This window comes from Malania oleifera, chromosome 4 (genome assembly GCF_029873635.1).
Source record: "Malania oleifera isolate guangnan ecotype guangnan chromosome 4, ASM2987363v1, whole genome shotgun sequence".
Lineage (NCBI taxonomy): Eukaryota > Viridiplantae > Streptophyta > Magnoliopsida > Santalales > Ximeniaceae > Malania > Malania oleifera.
The window spans coordinates 104,816,991-104,836,284 of record NC_080420.1 but is presented as its reverse complement, the minus strand read 5'-3'; the positions used below and the strand labels follow the sequence as shown (position 1 = coordinate 104,836,284).

At 36.7% G+C, this 19,294-nt stretch overlaps 1 protein-coding gene across 1 annotated transcript in view; it reads right to left on the bottom strand.

Annotated features, from left to right (window-relative positions):
* The window catches only part of LOC131152657 (probable aldo-keto reductase 1), a 36,441-nt gene extending 17,945 nt beyond the window's left edge, over positions 1-18,496 (bottom strand). Inside the window, exons 1-6 of the mRNA XM_058104440.1 lie at positions 18,131-18,496; positions 9,056-9,223; positions 8,410-8,613; positions 8,060-8,232; positions 7,440-7,536; positions 7,130-7,283 (exon numbers count right to left, since the gene is read on the bottom strand). Of these exons, the coding sequence (XP_057960423.1) occupies positions 7,130-7,283; positions 7,440-7,536; positions 8,060-8,232; positions 8,410-8,613; positions 9,056-9,223; positions 18,131-18,190 (856 nt within the window). The 5' untranslated portion in view covers positions 18,191-18,496. The remainder of the gene's footprint in view (positions 1-7,129; positions 7,284-7,439; positions 7,537-8,059; positions 8,233-8,409; positions 8,614-9,055; positions 9,224-18,130) is intronic.
* Positions 18,497-19,294: the final 798 nt, after the last annotated feature.

Below are 19,294 nucleotides of genomic sequence, written 5' to 3'. Positions count from 1 at the left end.
TGGCTGTGGGCTTTGAAAGAGGAGTGGGCATGTAGTGTTGATGATGACGTTGATGTTATCGTGGTCTCACCACCCAATCTCCGGGGAGAAGGAACATAGCCTCACACTACTCACTCACAAGGAGAGGAACAAGACTCACAAGTATAAGCAAACGCTTCTTTTTAATTGATAATGCAATTCCTCTTTACAATACAAGTGATGGCATATTTATAGCCTTACATGAGCATGCACATGACTTGCACATCACTTCTTAAGAAATTTAAATAAAAAGTAAAATAAAGAAGGCAAGACACTTTGACTTGCAAGTTGTCATCCTCTTAACTTCCAAGAGTAGCTTTTATTGCTGCAACTAAGTCTTCAGTTGTTGCAATTAAAGTCTTCAATTGCATAAAGTCTTTAATTGCTGCAACTAAAGTTTTCAATTGCATAAAGTCTGCAATTGTTGTAGTTAAAATTTTCAATTGCATTAAGTCTGTAATTGCTGCAACTAAATCTTTAGTTGCATAAAGTCTGTAATTGCTGCAACTAAAGTCTTCAATTGCATAAACTCTGCAATTACAGCAACTAAAGTTCACATCTAATGGTGGACTTCGGGGGGTCGTTCACGTGTCACAATATATGTGAAAGATACTCGAGGTGCATGTTGATCCCCATCACAAAAAATTCTATTAATCCATAACATGGAATAAACAAAGAATAAATATTCCCAAATTTCATTATGGGAATGTTATATTAATATCTTATTCCATGTTAGATGGAATAATACAAACTTTTGTTTGACATTTTGTAAATTATTATATTCCTACAAGATTTCTATCCCAATCCCAAACCAAATATAACCTTAGTGTTTAGTGTCATAGAACATTACAAGTCATAGAACCTACTGCAACTCAACTTGACCTTGTGGTCAGACACATGATTTGTTTTAAATAATTCAATTTGGCTGCACCTAAGACCACATCTCGTACTAAATCAAGGGCCATATACCTTTTCTCGATGCCTTGAATCACATTACTTTTGGCATTCCTCTTATTATTTTAGTGCCTTTAACTAGGCATTAGTGATTCCTTTTGGCATGTTCGTCAATCTTTGCTAAATATCACCAAACCATTTTAGACAACTTTTCACATCTTGTCCTCAATAGGTGGTTCTAAGAATCATATTCATTCCTTATTCTAGTTTCCCCTTTTTTCTTGTATTCGCACTTGTTACTCATTCATCACAATATCCTCATTATGTCTACACTTCGTTTATCACAATTTCTATTCTACTCATCCAGATTTCTTTTTTACCCCAGGATTTAAGTTGTCTATAACTTAAGACAGAGTAACAACAAGTTTGAAAATTCTGCGGGGCAATTTGAAGTTCCAGTGATCCACTTACCTCATAAAATTCCCAAGTAAATTGATGCAGTTGAATTCTGCAGAATATTTAACAAACCATTATAGCTTCTGTCTTATGCTTTCAACAACTTAAAATATGCCTTCTTTTGTTAGTGTCACGGGCTTGCTGTCTCTAAATTTATGTTGTCCCATGGTATCCTATTAGCCGAATTCAATTCTATTCAACTCTATGTAAATTAACATAATGTACATCCCAATCTTATAATACAATCACCTATTCTAATAAGGAAATAATCCTCCTACAAAATAATATATAATCTCCTACATTTAACCACTTTCCTAATTTACCCATTATACACAAAGGTACTCGGGATTTTAACACTCCCCCTCAAGTTGGATCATAAATATTAATCATCTCCAACTTGCTAATGAGATCATCAAAGTTCTATCGTGCCAACTCTTTCGTAAAGATATCTGCAGTTTGTTCCTTGGTAGGTACATAGGTCATACAGATAGTTCCTTCTTCAACTTTCTCTTTGATAAAATGTCGGTCCACTTCTACATGTTTAGTCCTATCATGTTGAATTGGATTGAGAGAGATACTGAAGGCTGCTTCGTTGTCACAATAGAGTTTGATAGGAAATTTCACCGGGACCTGTAGTTCATCCAAGAGTTTTCGTAACCATAGTCCTTCACATAATCCTTGAGCAACTGCTCTGAACTCAGCTTCGGCACTACAACGAGCCACTACATTCTATTTTTTGCTTCTCCAAGTTACTAGATTTCCAAAGACAAATGTGCAATAACCGGTGGTGGACTTTCTATCTTCCACTGATCCTTCCTAATTTGCATTTGTAAAGATCTCTACTTCCTTGTTTTCACATTTCTTGAACAAGAGTCCTTTGCCCAGGGAGCCCTTGAGATATCGAAGGATCTTGTATACAGCATCTAAATGAGCTTCTTTTGGTGAATGCATGTGTTGACTTACACACTAACTGCAAATGCAATATCTAGTCTGGTATGTGATAAGTAGATTAGCTTACCAACCAATCTCTGATACCTCTCCTTTTCAACAGATATTCCACAGTCTTCGATCCTCTTTACTGCTTCAATCGGGGTTTCACTAGGTTTGCATCCTAGCATGCCAGTTTCAATTAGGAGATCAGTGATATACTTTCGCTGAGAGACACTAATACCCTTTTTCGTTCTAGCAACTTCCATGCCCAAGAAGTACCGCATTTGTCCCAAGTCTTTAACTTCAAATTCAGTAGCTAGAACTTTCTTCAATCTTTCCATCTCTACTGTATCATCCCCAGTAAAAATTATATCGTCAACATACACTATTAGAATTGTTCTCTTACCTCTTTCAGACTGTTGGAAGAACAGGGTGTGATCAGATTGCCCTTGTCGATATCCTTGGTTCTTTATTACTTTTGAAAATCTGTCGAACCATGCCTTGGGAGATTGCTTGAGTCAATACAAGGACTTCTTGAGTTTACACACTTTGTTTTCTTCACCTTTCTTGCTAAAGCCTGGTGGTATTGTCATGCAGACTTCTTCTTCTAACTCATCATTTCGAAATGCATTCTTAATGTCAAGTTGTTGTAGTAGCCAATCTAAGTTGGCTGCCAAGGATAAAAGAACCCGAACTGTATTCAAGTTTATCACTGGTGCAAATGTCTCTATATAGTCAATGCCATAAGTCTGTGTGAATCCTTTTGCAACAAGTCGGGCTTTATATCGTTCAACTGTCCCATCAGATTTATATTTCACTGTGAAGACCCATTTACAACCAACTGGTTTCTTCCCTCTCGGCAAATTCATTACATCCCAAGTCTCATTTTTCTCCAGAGCCCACATTTCCTCCATGACAGCCTCCCTCCATTTAGGTATTTCCAGAGCTTCCTGAATATTCTCTAGAATTCTCATCCTGTCAAGGTTAGAGGCAAAAACACGATATCCTATAGACAAGCTTTTATAAGACATATATTTAGACCAGGGATATTGAGTACATGACCTGGTTTGTTTTCTGACTGCAATAGGTAAATTGATGTCATCAGGTACAGGATTATCAGAAGAGACCTCATGAGACTCATGGTTGTTCAGAGCTATCATCGGTTCCAACACTCTTGGTACCTCAAGTATGAGATTCTCCTTGTTCTGTGTTTAGCTTTCTTGAGTAAACCGGTATGTCTGTGTTGTTTTGCTTTCCTGCATCTCCCCTTGAGGTTAAGCGCTCTTTTGTGTTTGACAGGTCAGGAAGTGATGCAACAGGAGACTTAGTGGATGGGTCAAGGAATGAAGTAATAGTAGATGGCACAAAGTCAGTGGTAATAGGAGACTTAATAGATGGCACAGAGTCAATGGTAAAGAAGTCAAAGAACCGATCTTCACTCCATTGCTCCCCCTGAAGAGAGGGCTTTGGGAAATAAGGAGTGGTTTCAAAGAATGTGACATCAAGGCTAACAAACATTCTCTTTGAGACAGGGTCATAGCATTTGTAGCCTTTCTGGGTAGGGGAGTAACCAATGAAGACACATTTAAGGGCACGAGGATCCAATTTATCGCGATGGTGAGCATGAACATGAACAATTGCAGTACAACCAAAAATTTTCAGCGAAATACTGGAGGGGAGTCAAGAGGTAGGAAAATGTTCTTGGAATTTCTAGAGGGGAGTGGCAAAGGAAAGTACTCGACTCGGCATTCGATTAATGAGATGTGTAGCTGTTAAGATGGCATCTCCCCAAAAATAGTTTCTCATGTTTGTAGTGAACATCAATGCCTGAGCTACTTCAAGTGTATGTCTGTTTTTTCGTTCAGCAACCCCATTTTGTTGAGGGGTATCCACACAAGAACTCTGATGAACAATTCCATTTTCTTGAAGATAAGTTCCCAGAACATCATTAAAATATTCCGTACCATTATCAGTACGTAAAATTTGAATGTGAGTCTGGAATTGTGTTTGAATCATGGAATGAAAACTGACAAAAATGGAACGGACTTTAGTTTTATTTTTCAACAAGTAAACCCAACAAAGACGAGTATGGTCATCAATAAAAGTAACAAACCATTTTGTATGGGTGCGATTGAGGGTCCCCACAAATCACTGTAAATAGTAAATAGACGAGATGGTTTGTATATGGATGTTGGGAAAGAAGCACGCCGATGTTTTGCAAGCTCACACACTTCACATTGAAACTCAGAAGACATTTTATTTGAACAAATAGACGGAAACAAACGTTTTAAATATTGAAAATTTGGGTGACCCATCCTAGAATGCCATAACAAAAGTTCACTATCTCTAGAAATAAATGCAGAATCACAAATTACAGTATTACATTGTTCACTCAAGCTTGCCTCCTCAAAGTAGTAGAGTCTCTTATACGCTTTAGCAGTGCCAATCGTCTTCCCCGATGATAGGTCTTGAAAAACGTAATGAGATGAAACAAATTTAGTAGAGCAATTTGAGTCTTTTGTTAACTGGCTGATAGATAACAAGTTGCAACATAACTTGGGAACATCTAGGACAGATTTTAAGGTTACGGAATCAGATGTGCGAATACTTCCTTTACCGGCAACTGGTGATAGTGAACCATCTACAATTTTGACTCTCAAGTTTCCAGCATATGGTTAATAGGATGAAAACAATTGATAAGAACCAGTCATATGATCTGATGCACCTGAGTCAATTATCCATGGTGATTGTGACAGGATATAGTATTTAAGGCTGATAAATAATTACCTCGGTGAGCTATAGAACCAGTGAAAGACTGACCCAATGTTTGAATGGAGGTAATCATTTTATATAGCTGATCCAACTGCTCAGGGCTGAATGCACTACTTGGACTGACATTATTGGTTTTTTCGCCTTGTAATTTTTCAGTTGAACTATCAGTGGTAGCTTGATACCCACGATTTTTTTTATATTGCCTCGGCTTCCAATCTGCAGGCTTTCCATGAATCTCCCAGCAGGTTTCTTTTGAATGACTTGGTTTTCGACAGTGCCCACACCATAATTTGCCTTTTTGTGATTTTTGTACGTATCCTCCCAGGCCTTTTGAAATTAGAGCCAAGACGTCCGACCCACCCAGATTTAGGGCTGGTTTTTCAGGCCCAACACGATCCAGCTGTGGCTTCAGCATCACGCGTCTTCGGCTCTCCTCCCTCCCTACTTCAGCGAACACCTCTCGGGTTGATGGCAGAGGTCGTCGGCCAAGAATTCGTCCCCGTACGTCATCCAGATCTCGGTTGAGGCTGGACAAGAACTCGAAGACCCGTTCGTTTTCGAGTCGTTTTTTGTATCGCGCGCTGTCGCAGAAGCATTCCCATTCTTCTTCGATGCTCCGGTCGAGCTCCTGCCAGAGATGAGTCATCTCCATGAAATACTCAGTAACGCCTCGCTCGCCTTGCCTCATCTGCTACAACTGGGTCTTGATCTCAAAAACCTGCGAGTAACTTTTGACGTCGGAATGTCTCACGAACGGCGTCCCAGACGTCCTTCGCCATTGGTAAGAACAAGTAGATTTTCCCGATTGAAGGCTGCATCGAGTTGACGAGCCAAGCGGTGACCATGGAGTTTTCGGAACTCCATTTTTGCAAGGCTACAACTTCGGTGGAGTCTGGTTTCCTCCGTTCGCCGGTAAGATAACCTAGCCTCCCTTTTCCTTCAATTACCAATTTTATGGATTGAGCCCACTCACGGAAATTTTTTCCATTTAATTTTTCCACTGCGAGTGGAAAGGTTGTGTTGTCTAGCCCATTCGAATCCCCAACAGATGTGGTCTTTGAGTCGCTGTCGATATTTTAAGCAAGGGTCGACCCTCTGCTGTTGACAGTGCCGATGGTGGTGACGCTGGCCATAGTTAGCTAAGGTTGAGAAACCCTAGCTCTGATACCATGTTAGCTGAATTCAATTCTATTCAACTCTGTGTAAATTAACATTATGTACATCCCAATCTTATAATACAATCACCTATTCTAATAAGGAAATAATCCCCCTACAAAATAATATATAATCTCCTACATTTACCCACTTTCCTAATTTACCCATTATACACAAAGGTACTCGGGATTTTAACATATCCACAGAACTCCCAAAGAGTCACTAGAGATGCAGTTTCCACCAGTGAAGTTAAATTATGGGATTACAAGTTCTTCCCTGAGCTTCCCAATATTCTGGTGGTTATCATCTCCCCAAAGTCTCAATTTTAGACTTATCAAAAGACAAAAATTTAAAGAGGATAAATTTTGACTTTCATAATTTTGGGAAGGAAATTATCATTTCAAAATGAGAATTTAAAATTCAGCACCAAATTTGCTTCCAAGCACCAGATTGAGAGCCAAACTGTACTTTGAAATTTCCTCTTTTGCATGTGAAATGTCAGATGTTTGTCTATATCTTTTTTTCTAAATAAGCTTAGTGTTCAGATTGACTTGCATAGGAGGCATTGTTGCATGTCTTTTTGGACAATCATGGAATCCTTTAGATTCCTCCAATCTATTTCCTTTTACTTCAACAACATTGGATCTTTAGTAGTACCATGATCTTACTAAATGGCTCGGCGTTTTTGTTATATCTATGAACTTCAGTGGACCAGTTTGGAAAGAGAAAAATAAAATTTCATTTTATGGTTTTCAGAATTGAATTTAATTATTAATAAGTGAGAGCACAAGTTTAATAAGGCCTTTCTTGTTTTCACAAATTTCACGTGGGCAATATGTATGAGTAAAGCATTTCAAGTGGAACTAAAATGTCGAGGAAGAAAGATTGAACTTTAATCACTGACCTGGGATAGGTACCACATCATCTCCCTTTCGTAGAACCCATGCTAGGGCTAGTTGAGCGGGCGTACATCCATGTTTCTTAGCAAGGTTTTCTATTCGAGTATAAAATATCTTATTCTTCTCCAAGTTCTCACCTTGGAACCGAGGATGTGAGGCCTTACAAAAAGAAGCATGCCATCAGTACACCAAAATTATTTTCTTAGACCAAAAGGAAAGAGCTCAAAATCATTCAATTGACTAATAAGCATGTACCAAACATAAGTACAGAACCTACTGACTTCATAATAGAGAAAATATTAATGAAATTTGTACCAAGAAGCTATTTGAAGACAAACTTTCCACAACTGCTCTGCCACAAAAAAAACCACGACCAAGAGGACAGTATGGAACTACTCCAATACCAAGCTCCCTGCAAGTTTAAATGCATTAAAACAGCACAACAGCACTCAACTACTGGTGAACAAGATAATTCAAAGGGGGCAAAAATAAAAACTTGTAATTATAGCCACAAAAGGGGAATATCAAACCCATTATATTTTTTCTACAGCATTTAACAATGAACATAAAATGGATAATTTACTATTTGAAATCAACCATGCAAAATATTTTCAGAATTCAAACCCAGACACTGAAGGCAAACAAGTATATAACTCTAAATTTAATTATCTCACAGACAATGGATAAATATTACTCTAAATTTAATTATCACATAGACAATGGATAAATATTAAAAGTAGGAACAAAAGTACAGGGGAGCAGCCAAAAACATAGCATCATAGACACTGAAGGCAAACAAGAATATAGCTCTAAATTTAATTATCACATAGACAACAGATAAATACTTCACAGAACATTCTTCAGTGATAACATTAGCAGTGCGACCAGGGCATGAAAGAGTTTCTGCAAAAACATGGTGTGGAATCTGAAAAAACCTGCAAAGGGGAATTATCTCTTCCTCAATATCACGAGTCCAGAGGGACCACTCCATTTGTATGGCTGTGATGGGATGAACTGCATGGGCCCGTTTTATTGTGTTTGGGCTAGCTTCTGACAACCCAATATACTTGATTTTGCCCTCTTCTACCAGTCTTTTAAGTTCTCCCATCTACAATCCGAAAAAATAAATATTCAAACTCACATGTCAAAAAAGATCTCAACAACATAAGGCATAATATATAGTCAGAAATTTGAAAAGATAAAAATAGTTAATAAGATCATCACTGCAGGGAGGTGTTTGGCAGAGTAAAAATATCACTTATAGTTTCCTAAGAATATCACTTACAGTTTCCTCTATAGGTACCAATGTGTCCACACGATGTTGATAGTAAAGATCAATGTACTCGACATCGAGACGTTTCAAGCTAGCCTCACAACATGAGCGCACATATTCAGGGGAACCCTTGACCAGCATACTAGGAGGTTCCGTTTTTACAAAACCAAACTTTGTGGCCAATTGAATTTTCTCTCTTGGCAACTGCTTCAAGGCCTAAAAGATATCATATTTTACCATTAAAATTACAAAGGTACAATGAAAAATCAATAACAATGGTAAAGCAGAATGAAAAATCAATAACAATGATAAAGCAGAATGAAAAATCAATAACAATGGCAAAGCTGTGTCCTGGCAACTTCACACATGTTTAATACATAAATTTTGTTAAAAATAAATTCCACCAGATGGGCTTTGGAGCTATGAATTCCACAGAAAAATATGAGTTATTACCAAAACTGAAATACAGTGTCATGTACTCATTTTAGAAAGAGTATGCTGTCTCACAAGAGTAAGGGCACATGTGCACTCATGCCTCCAATGCAAGAAACACGCATAATTGCAAAAGTGCATGTGTGTGGATACACACTCCATAAACACTAGTTTTGGAGCTTGAACATATAACTGTATTGATGAGCTGACAAACAGAGACATGTACCTTTCCAACCAGAATTTCATTAGCATTGGCACCATAAATATCAGCCGTATCAAAGAAAGTAATTCCTTTATTGAAGGCATTCTGGATTATTGCAATTCCATCCTCATCAGAGAGAGGAGCATTATAGATTCCTGTCAGGCCCATGCATCCAAACCCCAACTTTGAGACCTATTAATTAAACAAAACCAGAAATTGTGCACGGTAGTTTAATAGCAGAAATTTTATATTTTGAAATAAATAAAATATCATAAATCCTACCTTTCTTTTGTTGAAGAGAAATTGTAAAAGACTAGTCAACGAAAAATAATATCTAAGTTTATGCAGTTAAGTAAGATGGCTGTTAGTTTTTATTATTGTTGTTTAATATGTTGTTTGTTGTTACAAACTGTCACTGTTTTATAAATGGTGCAGTTAAACTGCCCTCTTTTGTCTGCTATGTAGCACAGACACTACTGCAGAGGAGCCATGTTTGTGTCACATCAAACGCTGGCATAGACACTTCTGACTCTTTTATTTTGGACTTTAAACACAATAACTGGCATAAAAGAATTAAACTTCCATTTTATTTTATTCATAAAATAACTAAATAATGATCATATAAAGTCATAATAACCTTGCAATATTTATAACAGCAAAAGTCACATTTTGAGAATTACTGTCAATATAGTGTTGTATAGATGTTACAAACCTAATACTTTTATCATATGTATACAGCCATGTTCTTGCTGTGTCCTTGACTTAGAATTTTCTATGAGCTATGACCCTCGACTGTGCTGTGTGGTAGTATTGTCCCCATGTCCAGGCTTGTGCAGATGCCACCTAGGTTATCTTACACATAGATAATCTTATTCATACAAACAACTTCTCTATATTGTTAACTTTTAAGCACTGCTTTACCTGAAAGCTTATGCTGTTAGGTTGCAGCCCAACAACGCATATCAAGCCCAATTACACATAGCAAGATAAACAAACAATAAATACAACCTATTTTAGGAAATAAGGTAATTATTGACAACCATTCAATAAACATGGGCAACGAGACTAGAACCCAGAACATCCTCACAGCCATGGCTCCTATACCATTTAAGACTACTACTTGACCTAAAGCTTAAGCAGTAGTGTTATAGGCCAACAATGTATACCAAGACTTAACAGTAACTTAACCTCTCTAATTGGTTCTGCCTTAAGATTTCTCCAACTTAGACATCTCCAAGTTCAATCATCAGAATTGCAGGCGTACGGCTCTGCCTTCAGAGAATCATTGGTTATACAATTGTCTAGAGATGCTTTTTAAAAAATTATAAATGTCTAAATAGGAACCATGGAATCACAATTCCCAAGTGGGTGCCCCTCTTAATATAGAAAGGTCCAACAACTATAATTTGCATTATACCTCCAAAGCCTACTACAGACAACATGCCTGTCACACCCAGTACCCTGCGTGATTTCCTCGACCATTTTAAATCTGTGCATAGCAGAAGGCCTAGAGGGTATCTTGCCAGTTTCATATTTAAAGTTTGTTGGGTTCGCAAAATGTCTATTCCTATCAATAGAATGATCATTATATAAGGTTTTGATAGCTTACAGATGAAGATATGTTGTCATGACAAAGAAAATGGCAGTTCAAAATTTTTATAGATCCATAACATGGAATAAAGAAGGAATGACCATACTTGAATTTCACCATAGGAATATCTATTCATATCCAATTCCATGTTTTCGGAGTAACACAATCTTTCGAACAAGTGGCTTTCCTCTAAATTATTATATTCATATGCAATTGTATCAAAATCCCATATTATTCCATTCCTTTTTAAAAAAAAAAAATACATTATGAGAAAGAGAGAGATTACAACCTAGGCGAGAAAATGAAGTCCTCAAAGATAATACAAAATAAAATATAAATTAACAATATTTAACCAAGAAATCCCCTCCATAAACCATTCCTGCCATAATTCACCAAATCACTTCAAATTTGCTAGTTTCCTCTTCGTCTTAGTTCTACCACCATCTATCTAATTTCCTTTCTACCCTATCAGACATCTATAAAGCCAATTATTCATCTATTGCTGAGCTTGTAGGTCCTTCCCAAGAATTTCCTCTACAAGAGTTGGGAAGGTTCCATCCTTACCCATTTGTTCACTATCCAAATCATCATTCTCAAAAATGCTAATCCTCTCCGATCCTTCCAGTGGAGGAGGTGGCACATGTCAAAAGAATCAAAAGCTTAACAATTATGTTCCCTAATCTTGTCAAAAAATAAACCCCCATCAGAGTCAAAATCACAAGGGCCACTATCATTGTCCGAAACATCCCCCTAATTCTTATTTTCCTTGCAAATGCTTACCCTCTCACTAGTATCATCTTTCTAATCAATTGGATCTTCCACTAAACTTCTTCCGGAATCTATAATTAAAATTTTTTGTTATTTCACAAAAATTAACTCACTTTTCTTCACTTTACCTCATTTAACACCCAGTTGCACTGTCTTCCAATGAGCATAAAACATTTGACCCCTAAACTTATCAGAATTTGCATCCCTACCAATATATTTTCCCCCCAATATAGCATTATTCCCTTGAATCTCGTCCTCTCAAGAATTTCATTTCTTTATAGGATCCCCTTTTTTTCATCCATCGCTGAAGGCCCACTAAAGGTCCCTCCTCTCATGGTTTTAAATAATGGTAATGGTCCCCATAACAGTAACAGTCGCGGCCATCGTGGACATTATGTAACGGGTAATAGTCGCATCCATAAATTCATTTTTTGCATTAGCAAACTTCTTAAAAACATATAGATTCAAATGTTTTGATCCCATAATCCTTATACTAATGTTTTAAATGATTTTTATAAATATAAAATATACTACAAATATAGGATGTCATGTTGGTTGCTTTAGTTGCTATTGGCGTGAAGAAGCACGCTTTTGCTAATTTTCACTACTTTATTGATTATAAGTGAAATTCAAACTAAGATGTCATGAATATAAAGAAATATAAAATATAGAATGTTAACTTTTGTACTCTTTGTCTTTAATGGAAATTTTGTTATCCAAAAAATAAAGATAGAATGTACATATCTTAAACAAGAACAAAAAAGCATACACTAGAATATGTTTTTGTCTCCAAACTAGGTGTAAGAAAAGAGAAAATAAATAAAATTGAAAGAACTTAGAATGCAAACATATGTAATTTAATGAGAGAGAAAGTTAGGTTTATTTTAATGGTTGTTATAGAAAAAATGCATAGAAAATGTCAAGGAAAATAAACCCAAAAATGATTCTTTTTAATTTTTTTAAAAAAATCACCAATTAAACAAACCAATTTAAAATTAAATTTCTAAGCTTCAACAAAGGGAAAAGAAAGGGGAAAATGCAAGATAAAGGACTCAAAAACCAGTTTTAGTCATTCACAACTAGTTTGGCACTGTAACAGTCCATAATGGCTGCAATGTTCCGTAGCAGTCCTTACAGTACCATAATGATTTGTAACAGTTGTTACAATTGTGAATCAAAGAACCTCTGAGATATCACCCATTAATTGTCTCAGAAGCCACCGATACCGTTACGTAACGCCTATAACAGCCCTTACACACCAATTTTTAAAACTAAGCCTCCCCTATAGGAACATCCTCTCCAATTAAAAGAACAAAACCATCAACCAAAGATTCTAGAAGTGATATTATTAGATTACCACCTTACCTAAAAGCTTCAGTTGTTAGGTTGTGGACCAACAATAAATATCAAGCTTTAACACTGTCCCAAGTGTGCAAAGCAATAACATGTGGAGAGATAAACACACGATAACACTCGATACATATTATGCGATAATAACTTTTTAAATACAGGTCACCAAAACCCTGGGCCTAATTAGATAATGGCACCTCTTCAACTTCATGAGAAAAACTTTGGGCATGGTTCAAATGAAATAATGAGACTGAAAGCTTGCCTTCATAAAATCCTACTATCCTCCATGCTTCAAGGCAAAATAACTAATTTAATTCTCTTCCCAAAGGCTCCTTTGTTCTCACTCTCACCCCGTGTAATTCATTGTGTCCTCTGACCATCAATTAAGTTCAAGAATCGATAGGTTGGATCCTTGTGCTATTAAATGCAATTTTTTTGGCCTATTTATGTACACAATTGCCTACTTTTCATCTATTTTTTTAATCTAAGTTGACATTACCTTCTTTCAGCTTACACCACACTATTCTAATTCCTTGAGCCTTGTTGACCTTGATGAGTCTCTTCCTCTGCCTAGCCTCTAGATCCTAATCAACTATCTATACACAGCCCTCCTACATCATCATCTGGTTTAAGTCCTTCTCATCTCTTGGATCAACCTAATTTGCAAGTGTATATACGACAGCGATTCAAGGGAGGAAAACTTCCTCCAGCTTCTTTTTCTCTGCCTCTAGTTTCCTTGACTAACGATCGTACTTCCTAAGATGTTAATCTTTTTATTTCAGAAAGGTAAACACACCTGTACCCAACATCTAATTTCATTTGTATGATTTGTTGTCACTCCCATATTATTGTTTTGTTAGTACTATATCAATTGTTGCTCCTCCTAAGTCAACCTTATCCCATTCTAGGTGGAGGACTACAATGGTTGAAAATAGTGACACTTGGGAATTGGTACTTCCTCATATAAGCCTGTCGTTGGCTATGTGAAAGTCAATCATAATGGTAATATGGCTTCGCTGAAGGCCCACATTGTTGTTAAAGAATATATGCTTGGACTATTCTAACACATTCCCTCAATTTTCCAAACTTGTCTCTTTGTGCAGCTCCTTAGGCAACGCTTGTCATTGGCCTATTCATCAACTAGTTATGAAGAAAGCATGGTAATTTTTGAGAATTCCACTTGTGACTTAGCCCCATGTTGGAAAATTTGAGGGGAAGATGAGGGTTTGATATACATTCGTGAGCGCCAACTTTACCCAAAATCTTAAGCCACTAGGTTTCCACTCAAATTTTCCAATGTGGGACAAACTCATGAGTAGAATTCTCAACAATCATCTCCTCATTTGTGAGCTCCAAACACTCCCCCTTCAATGGAAGTAATTCTTGATCATGTAACCAACTAGGAGCCATTACTCAACCATGTGAAAGCCTTGAAACCATGGGGAGTTCACTCATCTAGGGATTAGCATTTGTAGGATACTAGAATCCATCACTCCTCTTCCATGGACACTCAAGCCCAATTCGAATCATCAGCTCTAATATGACTAGTTAGCATCGAGAAGCTTTCATGAGCAGGCTTGATCATGGTTTTAAATCGCGGTCTTATGTAACGTTGCGTAACGGTCGCGGGGGTCACGGGATGTGGGAGACGCGGGTGTTACGTAACAGGAAGCGGGCGTAATGGTTGTGAATTTTTTTCACGCATGCACAACCATGCCAAAATTGAAAAATAAGCATGAAATCCATTAATACATGATTTTTAATGAATTTTGACTGCTTTTATTCAACCAGCAAATGCTTTTTAATAGGCAATATGAATTTTATATTAATTTTAGTGCGCTGTTTTACAAAAAGTCTTTTTTTTTTTTTTAATATTTTGCACTACTTTAATGGGTAAAAAATGTAGAAATGTAATAAAAATGAAGAATCAATTAATAAGAGATATAAAATTACTAAAAATGAGTCTATACTCAATAAACACATACATGAATTTGAAAAATGGTTAGTACCAATAGTTGAATACATGAATGCAATACTACAAATTTACAACATAGAACATGTCATCACCAAAAAGAATGACGTGGAGGGTCTTTATAATCTGCATCCCTATGTAAAATAACTAGTATTTATTTAAAACCTTTAAATAATTAAAATTTTAAAATATTAGATATTTCATCTATTAATAAAATAAGAGTCATTTTAATAAGAAAAAATATTAATATATAAATAACTACTTAAAATAACTAAAGCTAAACCTAATATAATATATAAACAATATAATATATAAATAAATACTAGTTTAAGAGTTTAAGTAAACAAGAAACAAAAGAGAGAGAGAAAAAAACAAAAAGGAACCTGAAGATTCAAGAATCGAGAGAGAGAGAGATGTGCTGGAGGAGGACGAGGAGGCAGAGGAGAGGAGTCTTAGAGAGTCCACTCCAATACTGGAACTCTCAAAGACTAGAACGGAGATGGGGCTAGCGGCGACTGGCAGAGCTGCTGCAGGGCTAGCCTGCGACTGCCGAACAGGCTTGGACAGGGCTTTGAGCCTTCGACTGCTCGTGGGGGGGGGGGGGTGGACATCTTTGCCTTCGAACTCGAAGAAATTGGAGAAATGGAGGGGGAGTGTTGACCGAATGAGAACGAAGGGTTCCTTCTTATTCTTCATCTTCAAACAACAAATCAAAGGTACAATTTCTTGATTTCAGCCTTTGGAATGGTTGATCTGCCAAGGACAAGTGGTTAAGAGAGGGGGAAAGCAAGGAATCGTGATAAAGTAGGGTGGATTTGAAGGAGAAAAAGGCGATTCGAAGTGTTGGCTGCCGTAACGGTCGGTAACGGATATGGACCGTTAAGGCAGCCTTACAGCCGTTACGGGCTTCAATTTTTCTCCCACCCCAATATCGGTCCGTAACGGTTTTGGCATCTCAATTTTCCATCACGCTGGCCATTATTTAAAACCTTGACCTATGTATAAGTGAGCACCAAATAAAAAAGTTTCAACTATTAAGTTTTATATAAACACTTATCCTCCACTCATAAGTAAAATTCTCAATAGTAATCTTCAAAATGAGTTCTATATGGAACAACCACCTGAATTTGTCGCTTGGGAGGTCAAGATTAACTGTCATTTGTCCTCGGCCTTTTCATCAATAAGACATGAAGAATGTCTTCCTAAATGGTAATCTTCAGAATGAGGTCTATGTGGAACAACCACCTAAGCCTGTTGCTCGTGGCAAGGGAAGAGGGATGGACAAGATTAGTGTGTTGGCTCAAGAAACCCTTGTGTGATCCAAAGCAATCTCCCAAAACATGTTTGGTTAATTGGAGAGCAAGTTTGATCAATTCACTGCCAACTACTTGAGTTTGGTCTTCAATGGTGTTGAGTAGATCACTCCATATTTTATCACTAGACTTTGGCAAGATTTTGCTTGTTGTGGATGTGGATGATATTGTGATTACTGGTAATGATGAACAAGGTATTCAAATCTTGAAGAATTTTCTACAAACTAAATCTATACCAAATATTTAAATATTTCTTGGTATAAAAGTATCTAAATCCTCGTATAGGGATTATTTTATCATAGAGGGAGTATGTTCTAGACCTTTTATATGAGAGTGGATTGTTGGGATCCATTGATCCAAACCTATCAATATAGTTATGGATCTTAATAGCAAATTAGTGCTAGATGCAGTTGATTTGTTGACTAACCTTGGATGATATTGGCTTGTTAGAAAGTTGAACCATCTTTCAATCACTTGACCAAATATATCTTTTGTAACAAGTGTTGCGAGCCAGTTTCTTGATTCTACGAGAACAAGTCAATGAGGTGTAATCATTGTATCATGAGAGAGGTCTCTTGTGTCAAGATCAAGTCCCATTCATGCTCAAGGATATGCAAATGCATATTAGGCTAGGTCATCTTTGATTGAAGATCCACAACCAGATACTATGTTTTTGTTGGTGGTAACTTGGTATCCTAGAAGAGTAAGAAACATATTGCGGTGGCCCAATTGAGAGTTGAGTCAAAGTGTCGGGCTATGGCCCACACTAAATTAGCTTGTTTGGATAAACATCTTGTTGAAAGAACTTGATTTTCCACATTTTTCAGCCTATGAAGTTGATATGTGATAATCAAGTTGCTATTCTATTGCCTCCATACTAGTGTTCCATGAGAAAACGAAACACATTGAAAGTCGATCGTCACTTTGCTCGAGAGAAACTTGTGCAAAATCTCATTACAACCGTTTATGTGAAGTTTGAATACCAAGTTGTTGATTTATTCACGAAGGCCTTGGGGTGCTCATGTTAAATTCATTCGTGACAAGTTTAGGGCTATGCTCCAAAATGAGGGCGAACGTTATTGTTACATCGACTATTAGCATTATCATCATGTGTAAGCTATCTTAGTAAGTGCGGCTTAGAGTGCGAGTTAGTAAGGCATTGTGGTCATTTTTATGTGCTTGTATTATAGATATAGGGGAGAGATCTTTCGTTATGATAAGATTTTCTAATATACACCCAATAATCTTAAGAGTTGTAAATGCTTCCTTGGAGCATTTTAGATGCCCATCGTAAACCATAGGATTGAATCAATCTCCACCATTTGTTAGGGAGGTGGAGTAGTATAAAACCATATTGGTAAGCATCCAAGCAAAATGAGGAATGAGAATGTTCTTGCTCACTTCCCTCTCTTGAGTCCTTCCACTCTTTTCTTTGAGAGCTTGGTTCAATTAGCTTAGGGTTGACTTAATACCGTAAGTATTCCAAGAGTGTCTAAGTGTCACAAGAAGTGTTGGAATTTCCAAGCCCATGACACGCATTCATGATGTCGTACCATTTGCCCCATAAATCTCTGGTCAGCTAAGCTTAATTAAGCCATTTGGCTCAATTTGGGCGAGTTCCGAAGTTTTGGGAAACCAATATAGTGCATAAATATGATAAAATATTCATTTTCTTTGCTTTCCAACGTCTGGTGAGCAGCCAAAGGCTTGGGTCAAATTTTTCAAAAGATCGAACGCTAACACAAGTATTTATCTCCCAAAATGCTGGAGACTGAACTTTTTTACTGCACAGCAAGAAAAAAAATCACACACATTATGCCCTCGTGCAAAAGGGGTCCTTTCAAAAGAACTTAAGAATATGTACAATGGCCTTCTTCCTTCTCTTCTTCTTCTTCTTCTTCTTATCAAACCAGTTCAAGAAACCAAAAGGAGAATCACCATTTCATCTAAGTTTATAATTAATTCACAAAATAGACAGATTCTTACCACCCTAAACTCAAATTGACGGCATGTATAATCTCACATCTTACCACAAACCATTCACAAACACTTCATCTTGAAATAAATATCAACATGGTTAGTGAAGGAATCGAAATGGGTTTTACCTCAAGTCCTTGGGTTCCCAGTTTCACCCTTGGAATTTCTACTCTCTGCTCTTCTGCCATCTCCAATTGCTCCTCTCTCTCTTTTTCTCAGTTTTTCTTTTTTGATCCCCTCATGTTTCCGCCAACACTGCTTTTCAAGGTTGTTGGGACTTTGGGTTGACTATTAGATGTATATGACTTGCTGCACGAACGAAGCGGCATAATGAGACTTGAAATTTGCTCCGAATCTGAACAAGCAATCCCTTGCAGAATTCATCCAGACCGTCAATTTGGCAAACTTCCCGCGCATAACATGCGTGCAGACTGCATACTCCATAAGACCATTAGGTCCATAACCACTCCACCATTTCGAATCTTTGGTTCAACATTTAGAAAAAGAAAAAGAAAATGGGATTATAGTTAAAAATAAAAATAAATGATATCTCTCTCTCTTCCCCTAACTTATTTTTCGAGTTCGACAATAAGAGATTTTTTTAAAATATATTTTTATTTTGATAACTGAACTAAAGGAGGATATTTGTTGGATATTTAAATAAGTTTATAAGATATATTTAACAATAAAGGAGATATCATATATCTCATGAAATTTAAGATAAAATTTGCATTGTTAACATATATGTTTATTTTGAATCAATAGGCTCTGATTTGTTAACATATATGATTATTGGACAATTGACTTCAGATTTTTTATGCTCCTCAGTCTTTATTGTGATTATATGCTTCGAATTTTTGTCATTTAAATCTGTAGCGGACAAATGTAACCATTGACGATTTGATGAAATCGTCGACGTTTTCCTTCTGAGTTTGTTTCTACCTCAAACTGTTGATGTAACGGTCAATAGCATCACTTATCTTGAGTGTGCTGAGCTGTAATGCTCTTGTTAATACCCTCCCACAAATTTTGTCAGGGTTGGACACAAAGTTTGTTGTGAAAAAAAAAATAATGAAGAGTAGCCTTTGACATTGGCTTTGTGAAGATTTCATATTGTAAACCGAGAATAGTGAGAAGACAAACTAATTTTTATTAGTTTGAAACGAGCTTCCTGATGACTGTTAGATTATCACAACGACCTTTGAAGGTGCGGATATATTTTGTAATTATTGTGTGATCTTCTTTAGATATAAAATATTTCTTGTTTTTTGTATTGTGACAGTTATCAAATT